This window comes from Ochotona curzoniae, unplaced genomic scaffold, assembly GCF_017591425.1.
Source record: "Ochotona curzoniae isolate NIBS_2020 unplaced genomic scaffold, NIBS_Ocur_1.0 contig_908, whole genome shotgun sequence".
In the NCBI taxonomy this organism is placed as follows: domain Eukaryota; kingdom Metazoa; phylum Chordata; class Mammalia; order Lagomorpha; family Ochotonidae; genus Ochotona; species Ochotona curzoniae.
This window is the reverse complement of record NW_024466607.1, coordinates 26,264,623-26,279,908: the sequence shown is the minus strand read 5'-3', so window position 1 is coordinate 26,279,908 and position 15,286 is coordinate 26,264,623. Positions and strand designations below refer to the sequence as shown.

At 41.5% G+C, this 15,286-nt stretch overlaps 1 protein-coding gene across 1 annotated transcript in view; it reads left to right on the top strand.

Annotated features, from left to right (window-relative positions):
• Positions 1-15,286, top strand: part of LOC121166005 (cadherin-related family member 3-like) — a 71,230-nt gene that overhangs the window by 23,639 nt on the left and 32,305 nt on the right. Inside the window, 4 exon segments of the mRNA XM_040995029.1 lie at positions 5,442-5,536; positions 8,121-8,228; positions 9,005-9,201; positions 12,989-13,166. Coding sequence (XP_040850963.1) covers positions 5,442-5,536; positions 8,121-8,228; positions 9,005-9,201; positions 12,989-13,166 — 578 coding nt within the window.

The window sequence follows — 15,286 nt, the reverse complement described above, 5'->3', positions numbered from 1 at the left end:
GAATGGAGACCATTATCTCGAAGTAACTACATAACAGAGTAGAAGTAACTTTAAGAAAACTTTAATTATCTAGAAAATATCTTTAATTGTCCTCATGAAAGTCTGATGATTGGAGAAAACCACATCATGATTTTAGTAAATACTTTCAGGGCAGTGTTTATTTCAAGGGTGCAATTTGTGATTTGCTCCACAAGGTGGCAGACAAGCTTGTGATTCACCGTAGTTGGTAAGCCATGAATTTCTCCCATCCAAGCTTGCAACAAGCAAATAAACTCATAAGCATCGTGCAATCAATCAATTCTTTTTTTTTTTTTTTAGTTTTGGCCTTAGGCATTGCAAATGTATAAATTCTGGCCATGCTAGCTTCAGGTAAAAGCTATTATTTTACAGAGATAATATGTTTGATTGTAATGATTAAAACAACATGTATGAAATGAGATCAGTAATTTATGTTTATTCATACAAGGCGAAGATTCATTAGTGGTTAGCCTGTTCAGAGTTGACACTGTGTTGAAGGCCCCACAAGACAAGATTAAACATATAGAAATGTTCAGTTGTTCATATTTGGAAAATTATGAGACTGAGACAGCCATTATAATCCAATATGTATTTTCAAGAAGATTTAAGTCATTATTTTAAGGCATTCCTAAAAATGTCTCCAGGAATAGCTTGGGAATGGTCCTGTAGTTCATATTAAATGACTCTCATGCTTTACCTTGACTGCGATGACAGAGTCAGTGGATGCCAAGGCCCGTCCTCAGGCCAACCAAATGGGAATGTCTGGGAGGACCTGGGCATCAGTGAGTAAAGGAAAAATTCCCTAGGCAGTCTGAAGGTTCCTTAGACAGCCACCCTCACTCACAGTATTATGCTGCTTCCTCATTTGCTTAGGGGCAGGCATCACTAATGGAACGTGGCACTTTTCCAGCCTGAGCGCATCTCTTCTCTCCATTAGCAAAGAGAAGCCCGGGTCAATCAATTCAGAGTTAAATGAAGTCTGTTTGCTCTCAGTCATCAAAGGACATAGAACAGAATTAAATGTTACTCCCATGTAAGGTGAGTGGCCTCTTGAAAAGCCACCATGTCTGCTTTGTTGCGCGATTCTAGCCAGTGATGTCAGCTTCTGTAAGGAAGATTTAGAGGTGGCACTGAGTACCACTTGTTCCTGTCTCAGGTCCCTGAGATACTGGTATACTCTACTTCTAAGAGCATTTGCATCCGTCAGCCCAGAAGGGGACTGTTCTTGGATATTTCTTGTGGGTTGGAAGGGTATGCTGGCAATTCTTCTCCCTGGTGTAAAGCCCTCAGCCAGGGAGTGAGCATGCAAGTCTTTCTTCAAGTGTCCTTGAGTGGGGACAACTCTGAGGCGTAATGCTCCCATGAGGTAACATACAAGGGACCTCCAGGGGCCTTGGAGAGGTATTTTTCTGTGGCCTCAGTCTCTTCTCGACCCTTCTCCATGGTGTTCCAGAAGCACTTACTGCATCATCTCATTTACAGTTTCATGTTAGTTTCATGTTCATCTGTTTCTGGGGAATCCCTCAGACACAAGCCAGAGACCAAGGCCACTGGGTTGAACCATTGGAATAGACACAGTCAAGCAGTGCAAGGTCTCCAACTTCACCATGCTGTGGGACAGTGCACAATGGGTTTTGAAAAAGGCTTATGGAATAAGTCTTACGAGAAAACTATATGTTTCAAAAGTTTTTTCTTTTTTTGCAATAAGATAAAATTATCTTTGGAATCCATCTATTCTCCACAAACTTCTTTTTCTTATTTGAAAAGTACAGAGAGAGTGGGATATGTAGAGAGATCTTCCCAAAGGTCCACTGTAGCCAAGGCTAGCCTAGGCCAGCACCAGGAGCCCAGAACTCCAGCCAGGTTTCCCACATGGGTGGCAGGGACCCAAGTGTTTGAGCCATCATCTGTTCATTCCCAGGATGTGCACTGGTAGAAAGTTGGGTTGGACACTAAGTAGCTGGGACTTGGACCAGTCACTCCAGGATGGGGTGAGCATGCCTGAGTGTTAATGGCCATGAGCCGTTTGGAGCACTCTCCAGTGAGAAATGTAAAGAGACTCTGCTCTGGGGAGAATGGGGATGGCAACAGTGTAGAAAAGGTGCACAGGTGGAATGTGATTCTTACTGCTTAGAAAGACAGAGCATGGGCCTGATGCAGTGGCTCAGTAGCTAAGTCCTCGCCTTGCATGTGCTGGGATTGTTCACATGCGAGCCAGTTCGTGTCCTGGCTGCTCTGCTTTCCATCCAGCTCCCTGCTTCTGGCTGGGAAAGCAGAGAGGAATGGTCCCAAATTTTTGGGACCCTGCACCCTGCTTTGGAAACCCAGAAGAGGCTCCAGGTTCCTGACCTCTGATTGGCTTTGCTCTGGCCATTTCGGCCACTTGGGGAATGAACCAGTGGACAGAAGATGTTTGTCTGTCCTCCCTGTATATCGGCCTTTCCAATAAAAATGAATACATCTTAAAAAAAAAAAAAGAATGCTTAAATACTGAGGGAAAAGGTAGAAAGCTTCTTTTTTAAAAGAAGGTTTATTATTTTTTAACGGTAAAGTCAAATATGTAGAGAGGAAGATCTGTCCATTGATTCACTCCCCAGCAGCCGCAACGGAAGCTGTGCTGATCCAAAGCCAGGAGCCTGAAATTTGCTCCAGGTCTTCCATGTGAGTGCAGTGTCCCAAGGCTTTGGGCCGTCCTCAACTGCTTTCCCAGGCCACAGGCAGGGAGCTAGAAGGGAAGTGGGGCCACTGGGGTTTGAACCAGTGCCCATATGGGATTCTGGCACGTGCAAGGGGAGGACTCTAGCCACTAGGTTACTGCACCCAGCCCGGTAAAAAGTGTCTAATGTGAAAGAACCTTGTGATACAATGATGTAACATCTCTGTGGTGAGAGAGACCTGAGTTTTAGTTTCAGTGAAGCCGTTCACTAGATTTGAGGACTGGGGACATCCCCTTGACTTTGTAAGCCTTGACATCCTTGCCTGTAAGAGGGGCTAGAAAACCTACCCATCTCAAAGAGTCTTTTGAAAGGTTAAGAGTGCTCATTTAGGAAAAAATGCTGAGCCCAAATGCCGGGCGGTGGTAGAAAGTATTGGATGGGAAATGTCCAGGGGTTTGAGGACCAGCGCAAATAAGCTTTTCAAGAGAGAAGCAGAGGGCGTGCAGGAGAGAAGCTTTTCCAGAAGGACCACAGTCTCACCGGCACCTGTTCCCCCTTTTAGTCTCTACTTCTGTCTCTGACTTGGTTATTAAGAAATAGTTATTAATAAATAATCACTATAATAAACAATATTAAATAAAATATTAATAAATAAAATAAACAATTAGTAAATAATTTGTTTATTTTTATGGCAGAAATAATTCTTAATTAGCTATGGCATCATGATAAAGTAGGGAAGAGAAAACTGAAAAAGGCAAAAACAGTGATTCTAAGCTTCTTGTCCCTAGAGAGAATTCATTTTCTCATTCTTGAGTCTGTTTTCCTTTTCAGGGGGCTCTTTTGTTGAGGTGGCTTGCCCAGGGAAGGCCTTCGCTGCCTAGCAACCAGCATCCCCCACCCTTCCCTGCACATGGGTGTAAGTTGTTCATATCAGCGCTATCAATTTTTTTTTAAAAAGAGTACTTCATTTTATGAAAAATTAAACCTTATGAAAATGTAGCTTTGTAATATGTATTGTTCTTAACAACTGTATAACCATGAGGTTGAATATAGAACTGCACATTTTGGAATGACTGCAAACATAATTGTGGGTGTCCAGAAAAATCCTATGCGTTTATATATTACCAGATCTAGTGGATACGAGAGCTGTTGGGTAATTTAACGGGCATTCACCACCCTTCTGCCCCTATAAAACAGGCATTGTTTTTCTTGTGTTTGCCCTAAAGCTAAGTATGTGTGATAGATTTGCTTGTGGTTCCTGAGTGCTAGTATTATACATTGTTCACAGAAGAAGTAGAAATCAATTGTATCTTATTGGGGATGTGTACAAAGGGATGGTATAAATTAAAGTTAATCAGAACACGATGATTCATCAGAAAATCGATAAATTTAAAGGGCACTAATTTCTCCAAATGATTTTTAGTTTGCCTTGCAATCCTTTTGGGTTTTATCTTCTCTGTTAAATGATCACTGGGACCACACAATTATTAAGTCAGTAGCACTTCATATAATTAACTCCTGATGTTAATCCTCTCATGAATTTTTGCCCTGGCTTTTTCCTAATCATTTGATTCTCATCTACATTAGAAACTGTGACCTCCCGTGGCCCTTTTAGCAAGAAATTTGCCTTTGGGATGCCCACGGGAGGAGTAGGGTGGGGAAGGTGGGGAATAGAGGGAAAATGAAAAATGACTGAAAACTCAGCTGGCACCTGGAGCAGAGGCAGTGGAATTTTCTAGATCCACTTGAATTTTCTAGACCTCCTGTAGACAGGGAAACATCAGTATCTGTGAGGTAGTCATTGTAAGAATTAAAAGCCAATGTAGTTGACATATTTTAACACTACTGGAGTTGTTAAGAACAAAAGTCAGTGACACATTAAGAGAACAACTTGGTAAAATCATTGCTTGTATTTACACATACAAACTCACACGCGCAGGTGCCCCAAGGTTTTATTTTTTTCAGTTCCCCAATTTTCCTTACCTCTCCAAAGAAACAGGCTGTGCTTACTGTTAATAAACAACAGAGGGATTCCTGAGTTCTCACGAAATACTCAGGCTGCCATTTTTCTAAGATAAAAATGAAAAGAATAAAGAATAATAAAAAAAGAAAAAGTAGAAGTGGGCATGTAGCCCAACAGGGAAGTCATCTGTGTCCCCGTGTGGAGTGCCCAGCTCAACACCAGCTTCTGGCTCCCATCGCCAGCATTGTCCTAACTGCAGATCTGCAGAGGGGCAGCAGGAAGGTCTCATGTAATTGGCTTCCTGAACTCCTGTGGGGTTTTCCTCCCCGTGGGAGACTGGGATTTTGTTCTCAGTTCTCGCTTAGACCCTTGGCCGTGGTGAGCATTTGGGAAATGGAAGCACTCTGTCTCAAATAATTAAGAACCAACGAAAACTTTAAACAGTAAGTTTCTCTAGATGTCACTCGCTCTATTTTTATTTAATTTTGACTTTGGAAAAATGCTGTGAGAAGTGTTTGGATAACCGGTCTATAAGAGATTAACAAAATTCACTAGGAATATTTAAGGGTAGGCTGGCCTGAACTCAGTTGAATGGAGTATAATTCCTTCTTCTTCGTCATCATGAGCATCATCATGCTCGGTGAACATCGCCCAGCAGCACCCGTTGTGCATGGGGAAGGGAAGGGTGCAGCCCCAGAGCACAGAAAGCTTTCAGGTACAGTTCCTAGAGCTGTTGAATCTTGCCAGGGAACAAATTGAGATCTCTGCAATGTTTTGCTTTCTCTTTACTGTCCCATAAACAGTACTTCATTTCCCCGGAGGGCTTTGGCTTCGTGATTGACAGCACTGGAACTGTTTCCACGGCCGCAGCTTTTGATTTTGAGAGTAAAGCCAGAAGGTAAACAGTTGCTACTGTACTTTTACTTGAAATGTAAGTCCTTTGCCTTGTGTTTTTCCTCTTTGAGATTATTTCTGCCTATCTGGTCTTAATGTGTTCCTAAAATGACCGTGCTTGGGACATGACCTCAAAATTAAATCTTTGGTTCACCTAGAATCGCCAGGCACGCTAATGGAGCAATCTGTATCCCTCCCCTTCCCTCAGAGTGAAGCATCATGGGACTCCAGGGGTGGTGTTTGCATCCTACTGTGCAAATGGATGGGTTTTCCGGATAGCTATGATATAAAACTCATTTGCATTGTGAACTAGCATCTTTGTATAGTTAATACACACACATTTTCTACTTCTCTCTGTCAGGAAGGGAGTCATTGGCCAAAGTTATCATTCTTATTAATTTATTTTTAAAGATTTGTTTATTTTTATTGCAAAGTCAGATGTATAGAGAGGAGAGACAGAGAGGAAGATCTTTCATCTGCTCATTCACACCCCAAGCAGCTGCAACGGATGGAACCGAGCTGATCTGAAGTAGGAGCCTGGAATTTCCTCCAGGCCTCCCACGCAGGTGCAGGGTCCCAAGGGCCTCGACCATTCTGGACTGCTTTCCCAGACCTCAAGCAGGGAGCTGGATGGGAAGTGGCGCTGCTGGAATTAGAACCGGCGCCCATATGGGATCCCAGCAGGTGTAACGTGAGGACTTTAGCTGCTAGGCTACAATGCCAGGCCCTATTTTTATTTTTATAATGACTTGTATGATCACCCTTTTCCATCTTGTGTTCTTCATCAAAGCGCTTCACAAGAAAATGGATCTTTCAGTCATTCCGATCAATGCCATTCTGAATCTTATGACTGTCTTCCCTGTTCAGAGAATTGAGGGTGATATCTTTCTTAATGGTTAGCATCTTTAGAAGTGAAGGCACAAAACAAAAAGGTTTTCCACACATCATTTTAGACCTCTCAATAAAAGACATTCAGAGTCAAAAAATGGGATCATTCTAAAAAAAAAAAAAAGCAGAAGGATATTAGTGCATGAAAGAAAATTGCATTCTCTTTATCTGATGTTGGAGTTGAAATTATCAGAACGGTTGTCTGCTTTCTCATGAACCCACACTCATATATGTGATGTCAAATCATTTTCGGAGTTCCTTGGGGCTAAAAGATTATATTCATCACGGTTTTTTTTTTTCTTTTTGACTTGCTCTTGGAAAAATAAGGTGTATTCCAGATATTTACAGATCTTAAAATTTGTTAATAAATGGAAGGTTTTAGGAGTATTTTTAAAATTATCCAATAGACTTTAGGAAATTAATTTTTTTGGACGGGTAAGCCTCTTTCTTAGTAACTCTGAAATCAGTGCTGCTAACATTGGAAAAAGAAAGTTCTGTTTGCAGAGCATGGAGTATTTCAGCCCAAGTGGGTTTTCACTAATGTTTACCCAGAATACACCTTTGCTTGGGTTGCTCAACTCCAGAGCATCCCAGGGTCAGCGAGCAAATCTGTGAATGGGAATGAAAGACCTCATTGAGTCTTATCAATTCCTCCCATCAAAGGCAGGGGTTGTGGAATTGCTTGTTCAAATACCAATGAAGAAGTGAAAAGAGTGCATCACCTCCTCACATCTTTGTAGTAGCTTCCCAGGATTCAGCTGGACCAAGTTAATCTGAGCTCTTCAGGGCTTTGGGTCTTGCCCACCCTGGGGCCCTGCCATGTCCATAGTTAATGCTTTAGGAGTATTTTTAAAATGTCTTGTCTTTATTCTGAGAGGTGGATTACCTTTGTGCTTTTGGTCAAGGGTTGCTTCCTAAAGAATCCATTGTTGGTAGGAAAAATTGTGAATTAAGGGGAAAGTTGGAATTGTTTTTCTTTTTAGGATACCTAAGAGGAAAATGTTTTTTCATGGTCTTATTCAGGACATTTAAAGTTAAAATAGAAATCACTTCCAACCCCATCCTCAGGGAGGATTCCTGGTTTGTGGAAGATTGAGGAATTTCCTTGGATGTGGCCTTTTTAGTGCTAAAAACTGGACAGTGTCAGCTGTTTGGGAGAATTGAACATGTGCAATTGTTTATTTGGATGCAAATATGCGTAAACTTTGTTTCTTCACTTCCAAGACTCCACTCTTTTGAGCCATACAGAATTGCTAAATTAAAAAATCTTTCATCACCTAACCACCCAACCATTTCCCCATAACCATCAAGTTGTTTTTGAAGTATTCTTAACATCTTTTCACTTGTATTTGTCAATTTTCAAGATAAAGAAAAAAATCATTGCATAAAAGGCGAGAACTCAAGAGTCACCCATCGTCTTTCTTTGCTACAGCGTTCTAAGCAATTCTCGTGGCTTTTGACAACTTATGGGGATTCACAGATTTTTGAGTTCTTCCCTGTCCTTTTAACTGATTTGACTAATTTGATTCTCAAAAAAGTGTTAGCTACTTCCAACTGTGAAAACAATGGGTTTGACTGACATTTTAAATATCTGAATCCATTGTTTTAAACAGCCAGTTAAGCCCCATAGATGCATTTCTGTAAATGCCTGATGGTTACTAGAAAATCTCAGCCAGTCTTTCTTGTGGCTGCACTTTCAGCTTTTCACTGGTTATTAAAGTGGTTGATCTTGGAGGACTGTTCGCTGCTGGAAATCTGAAGGTTTTCCTTGTTAATGTCAACAACAAAGACCCCATTCTGACATGCAGGTAAGGAGATGGAATCTAGTATTTCAAGTTGGCCTTGATAGTGATTTTGAAGATGCAGTTTCTCAAATTCATTATGGAATATGTTTTCTTTTTCTGTTTAGTCCTCCTCCCCCCCCTCCCCTTTTTGCTAAGATGGGAAAAAAAGCAAATAAGATGTAAACAACCATTTAAGGTAAAAAATTCACAAGAAAAGGCTTTCTGAGAGACTGAAAGCAAAATAGTTTAAAGGTCTAAAATTGAAATGGCAACAGAATAAGTTATTAATGTAATATGCTCTTATTGCCTGACATGCTGACTTTCTCTCCTTACTCTAAAGGGAGATTCGGTTAGTATTATCACCAGGGAGTTTATTGCACCGTACTGAGGGACAGCAAATTTACCAAACTGTTTTTGGCCACAGAAGGATAAGAGCACAGTGTTGAAATACACAGGCTCTGGAAAAGCTTAGCTTCAAATCCTCTCTCTTCCACCTGGATATTTAACTTTGAGAATCACTTGATTTCTTAAAGCCTCAGTTGTCACATCTGTATTATGGGAGCAGTGATTGAACCCATCTCCTACCTGCTGTGAGGAACAATGGGTACATTAAAAGTGCTTTGTATTCAATTTGTATTGTAGATAAGGGCTTAATAAGTGGGTTAGCTATTAATACATGGTCACAGTTTCCACTTTCATTATTGTTATCTCTAACCTCATGCTCCTTTGCCACTAGAAGGTGTAGGAAACCCAACTCAACAAGCCAATGCCATTCTAATAATCTCTTCTTTGAAAACTAGTTTATTCAGGACTGAAAATGCTATCTCAAGTATTACTTCTGTCAACTCAACTCTGCACCATCAAATCAACTTTACACTGGATGAAGAAATTCCAATTGGGAAAACAATTGGAAGATGCAAGGCAACTGATGACGATAAACTGGGAGACTTAACTTTTGAACTAGATCCCTGGAATGCTTACTTTAGAGTGGACAAGGGTAAGTTGAGAGTTATTCTCAGTGAAGTACAGTCCTTATTCTATGCTGTTGCCATCGTCTGCTCATATCTCCTGCACAGACAGGTCTTCATTTCCAGAAGCTACTTCTTGAATAACTTTCAGGAAGACACAGTTTTTTGTTTCTTCCTGAGCTACGGGGTCCTTGTCACAGCTGCTGTTCAGTGGCCGTGTCAATCCTCTACCTATTCTTCTGTCTTGTTGGACTTAAGCCAACTCTTCTCTCTGCTTCAAGGCCAAGTGTTTGTGAAAGTGATCCTGATTGGACTTTCTAGTGTCAGTCATTCACTCCTCAGCCTATCAGCTGTGGCTGAGGCAGGGGATGGGTCAGTTTACAGGTATCTACGCCTTCTTGTGGAGCTGAGTAGGGAAGCAATGAGGTCATGTTGAGCACCTGAGCCAGATTAGATGTGGCTGCAGAGGCTGTCAAAGCGCCAGTCCTGCCCCAGTCTTGCCTCTTGAGGCCTGACTTCCAATGGTCAACATCTGTTTCTTTGCTTGATGCATTATTTGGGATTTAATGCTGTCCCTCCCTGTCTGCTGTACATATCAGGTTAGAGAAATCCTTACCTGGCTTTCAGCTTTCAGGGAATGAAGGGAGACTCTGTGCAGACAAATGCTCCATCTCAATGTGGCTGGCGTGGAGCTGTGTTGAACGTGGGACCTACACTGGCTTCCACAGTTCCCCAGAGATCTGTGCTTAGCTTGTGCATAGTTCTAACTTACTGAATGATGTAATTTTAAAATGCTTATTTGAAAGCAGGGAGGAGGGAGCTTGGGGGCGGGGGTGGAAGTGGGGAAGGGAGAAGAGAGAGAGAGAGAGAGACCCTATCTGTTGGTCACTCATTACATATGTACAGTGACCATGGCCAGGTAAGGCTGAAGCTGGGAGCTGCGTACTCAGTCTAGGTTTCCATATGGATAGCAGACAGAAACTCCATTGCTTGAGCTATCACCATGCTTCCCCAGGTCTGTGTTAGTAGGAAACTAGAGTCAGGAGCTAGACCTGGGAATGGAACCCAGTTATTCTGATGTTGAATGTAGCTGTCTTAACTTGATACTTACATGTTAAACAAAATAGCTTCCCAATTGGTGTACTTTCTCTCAAGTTTCCCTTCTTTGTCTCACTTTCCCCATGCCACAATGCCCTAAATCACCTCCTAAATAGACAACCTGCACCTAGATGTTTAACTCAAAGTCTGCTTCTGTTGGAGTTCTAATCAGGACACTATCATTCCCAGCCCCCTTACCTGAGTGACTGCAGGCATCTCTTCCCTGGCCTTCTGCTTTCACTCCTACCCTCTCCAGGAGGCTCCACAGAACCAGTAGAAAGAATTTAAGTACAAGTCAAATGGGATCAGATCCTCCCCCAGTGCAAAGTCATCCCGAGATTATCTGTTGTTCTTAGAATGCAGCCCTGACCACCTACCTCATCTCTGTTTTCTCCATTCTCTTTGACCCGTCTGCTATCCAACCTTCTTGTGTTCCTTGTTTCTCTTGATCCAAACCATTGCAATTCAACAGTTAGGCTGCTTTGCTCAAAACTTCTGCCCTGGATGTTTTAGGATCTGCCCAGCTGACGCTTTTCTTTTTATCACAACACAGTCCTTGTTATCTTAAATTATCTATTTGGATTTTGCTTATTTTTTTTTCTGTACTTGTTTAGTTTTTGTCTCCCAGCTCATTGTGTAAATTCCATATATGCCAAGACTTTACTTTGTTGTGGAATTTAGCACAATTGCTGCCACAGAAGTGCTACTTAGTAAATGTAGAGCAAATGAGTGGTTGGGGGTGTGAAAGGAAGCACAATGAGTCAAGATCCAGTATCACGTTTTATTCAACTTTTTTATTTCAAAAATTAACATAGAAAAGTGGACTTATTTATGGAGTAATGTGTTTGCATGTATGCAGTATGTAATATATACAGTGTTAATGTTCAATCAGTATAAATATATTCTGTTTTTAAAAGATTTGTTTTACCTTAAACCAGAGTTACAGAGAGGAAGAGGGAGAAAGAGAAGGAGAGAATGATCTATTTTTCATCCTCTGGTTATCTTCCCCAAAGGCTGCAATGGATGGAGCTGGGCCAGTCTGGAGATTAGGAGCTTCTTCCAGGTCTCCCACATGGGTGCAGGGGCCCAAGGTCTCTGCTTCCTTCTCAGGCCATAAGTAGGGGACTGGATTGGAAGTGGAGGAGCTGGGACATGAACCAGAGCACATAGGGGATGCCAGAATCAAAGTTTGAGGTTTAGAATGCTATGTTATAACACCAACCCCTACATACTCTTTATAATGCTTGATATTTCTTGCTTTCTTGAACTAACCAATTTTTGTGGGATTGAGGCAATATTTCTTCATGGTTTTTGTTTATGTTTGCCTGATCAATAGTGATGTTGAACATTTTTTCATGTACTTGTTTATATCTTTCTTTGAGAAATCTCTGTTTAAATGTGTTTTCCCTTTTAAAATTAGATATTCCTTCATTCCTCCCTCCCTTATTTCTTCCCTTCTTCCCCCTCCTCTATTTCTCTAAATTTTTTTTAAAAAATTCTTTTTATTGGAAGCAGATTTATAGATAGGAGGAGAGACAGAGGAAAAGATATGTCATCCACTGGTTTACTCCCCAGGTGGCTGCAACAGCCAGAGCTGAGCTGATCCGAAGCCAGGAGCTAGAAATTTCCTCCTGGTTTCTCCCACAAGTACAGGGTCCCAAGGCTTTGGAATGTCCTTGACTGCTTTCCCAGGCCACAAACAGGGAGCTAGAAGGGAAGTGGAGCAGCTGGGATGTGAACTGGAACCCATATGGAATCCTGGCACGTGCAAGGTGAGGATTCAGCCACATGATGCTGGGTACCTCTCTCTGATTTTTAGTTGTTCAGCTTCCTTATGTGATATGAATATTGATTCTTTGTCTGTAGGGCTTGAGAATACTTTGTTTGATTCTGTGGATAGTGTCTTAGATCTGTTGATTATTTCTTTTTCTGTGTAAAGCCTCTTTTGTTTGATGCAATTGATTGGTCAACTTTTGCTTTTATTTCCTGTGCTTTTAGGGGCTGATCCTGGAACTTTTTCTCTACTCCAGTGTTCTGAAGCACTTTGCTATGTTTTCTTCTAATGGTTTCAGGCCTCACATTTAGGCCTTTTATACATTTTGAGCTGATTTTAGTAAATGGTGAGAGGTAGGAATCTAGTTGCTTTCTTTTTTATGAAGATTTATAATTTTTCAGCACCATTTATTAAAAAGGATTTTTGTTTTGAAATATCTCCTTAAAACCTTTGTTAAAGATCAGTTGGCTGTAGATGTGTGAGTTTAGTTCTAGGGTTTGTATTTTGTTCCATTGGTGTATGGATCTGTTTTTATGCCAATACCATGCTGTTTTAATTGCTGTAGTTTATTGTGCATTCTAAATTCAAGTAGCATAGTGCCTCCTGCAGGACTATCGTTTAATTTATCATATTTTTTCTATGGGGAATGATCTCCACCTATTCACCACTATTCTTTTATATTATCCAAGACCCAGCCTAAGGGTTTCTTCTAGAGAATCTTCTCTGTTTCTTTAAGCCAAAATGTTTTAATTTTCTACCAGCTAAAATAAAATCATTGATAAGTATATTTTGGTGACAAATGATTAGACACTGTGACTGTTCTTTGAATCACTTCATTAGTTCTAATGATAATTTGTAATTCACGTTTTCTTTTGCTATATATATAATAAAGTAAAAAAAAAATGGGTGCACCATCTTGGGCAAAATGTGCTGTTTTGTTACAGAGCACGGGACTCTGGTTACAGCTGCCCGTCTAGACATGGAGCAGACTGGGTTTGCAAGTGTGCAGTGGTTCTCTGTTAAGGCTTGTGACCGTGACCAGAGATGTGCAGCAATTACAGTGACTGCCTATATCCGCGGCATTAACGACAACTCCCCTTTCTGTGATCAGTATCTGATTAGGTGAGTAGAAGCAGCCGGGCATGAGCAAGAATTCAGAGCAGGTTGAGCTTAGAGATACTGCTGTATTATTGGCCCAGTTGGATATGTGGTTCATTATCAGGCCGACTCTGTCTCTCTTACTCTCTTGCCCACTCTCTGTTTTAAGGGGATATGTTCTTTATACACATCACTTACTTCCATGGATTCTGTTTCATTTTAAGACTTATTTACTTATTTGAAAGGACTTATTTACTTATTTGGAGGGGGAGAGAGAGAGCTTCCACATGCTGGGTCGGTCATTCCCTCTAGCCTGGTCTTCTGCATGGTCATCAAGGGTTGTCTTCCACTGCCTTCCCAGGGGCATTAAAGGGAAGTGAGATTGGAGCCAGGATTGGAACTGGAACTTCAATATGGGATGCTGGGTTGCAAACTGCAACTTCAGTTACTGCACCACATGACAGCCTCTCAGATTATACTGTTAATCGGCCTCATATTCTAGCCCTCAGAAATAGTCTTTATTTATGTATTTATTTATTTTTATTGGAAAGTCAGATTTTCAGAGAGAAAAGGCAGAAAGATCTTTCATCTGCTGGTACACTCCTTAAGTGGCTGCAATGGCTGGAGTGGAGCCGATCCAAATCCAGGAGCCAGGAGCTTCTCCTGGGTCTCCCATGGGGGTATAGGGTCCCAAGGCTTTGGGCCATGTTGTACTGCTTTCCCAGGCCACAAGCAGGGGTCTGGATGGGAAGTGGAGCAGCCGGGACATGAACTGGCACCCATATAGGATCTTGGCCCATGAAAGGTGAGGACTTTAATCACTAGGTTACTGTGCTGGGCCCCAGAAATAGCCTTTGAGCCAGTTCATGGTTGAACATTGGATTTTCACAATCTGAGAGTAGGTGGTTAAAGACTTGAGTTTTCTGATCACAGGCTTGCTGTGAAATCTGGGTTCTATCACTTATTATCAGTGTGATCCTGAGTAATTGACTTAAGCTCTTTAATGTTCAGTGTGTTTCTTCACAAAATGGGGTAATGATAGTACTTATAGATGATTGTGAGGACTCAACGGGAAAATGCATGCGACATTCTGAGCACAGCACTGAGCATCTGATATAAGTATAAATAAGCATGTAAATAAGTGCTGCTATTACAATTCTATAACTCACTAACTGAAATCCATTACACTAAGTAGGTTAACATTTTTTTTATTTATTTAAGAGAGAGAAAGAAGGAGGGATAGAAGGAGGGGAGGGGGAAAGAGGGAGAGCCCGAGAGAGAAAGAAAGAAAGAGGGAGAGAGTATGAAAAGAGGAAGAGGGGGGAGGGAGGAACAGAGGGAGAGGGTGCTCCATCTCTAGGTTTACTCACCAGCTGCTTCCCGCTGCTGCCCGAGCTGGGAGCCAAAATGCAGGCGTCAGGACCCTACTTACTTGAGCTGTCGTGGCTGCCCCTCAGGTCTTAATTAGCAGAAAGTTGGAGTCGGGAGCTAGAGCAGGCACATAAGCTTATTACCTGGTTTCCTTCCTTTTAGGCCAAATGGATTCCTGGATATAATATTGAATATGATTTTTCCAGTCCCTGTCTAATAAAAAATAAAACTGAGCCTTGCTAATTGCCACCCATTATGATCAAACACAACCTGTGCTTAGAGTTTCTTTGGTTTGGGGCTTGGCGTGCACTAGGCAAATGTTATCCTTTCTCATTCTCCTTTCCCCAGAAGAATGAGAGTAAAATAACTTCAGGCTTCACTCCTTGGCGGGACAGGATAAGTATTTGTTACGCTCAGCTCATTCACTGTAAAGGTATGTGTGTTACCTTGCCAGGGAGATAAGATGTATCCATATAAAAAACTTTTTAAAAAATACATGAAGACTTTAAGTCCTAACTGTTGTGCTTCAATTGCTAAGAGAAAAAAGGTGTGAGGCTGAGAAGCTTCCTAATGCATGGTGGCTGTATCAGTCTTGGAAAGATGAACCAGAGCTAGAGGTTGACATCTTAAGAATGAGCATCCAAGACACAGGGAGCACAGAAAAGAGATGAGTGAATCCTTGGAGTTGGTCAGAAGTTCGTGGCTATTGTGGAGCGGTGAGGGTTCTCTCCTGTACTGCACCACTGGATGCTCAGGCCTTAACAATCCAAAAG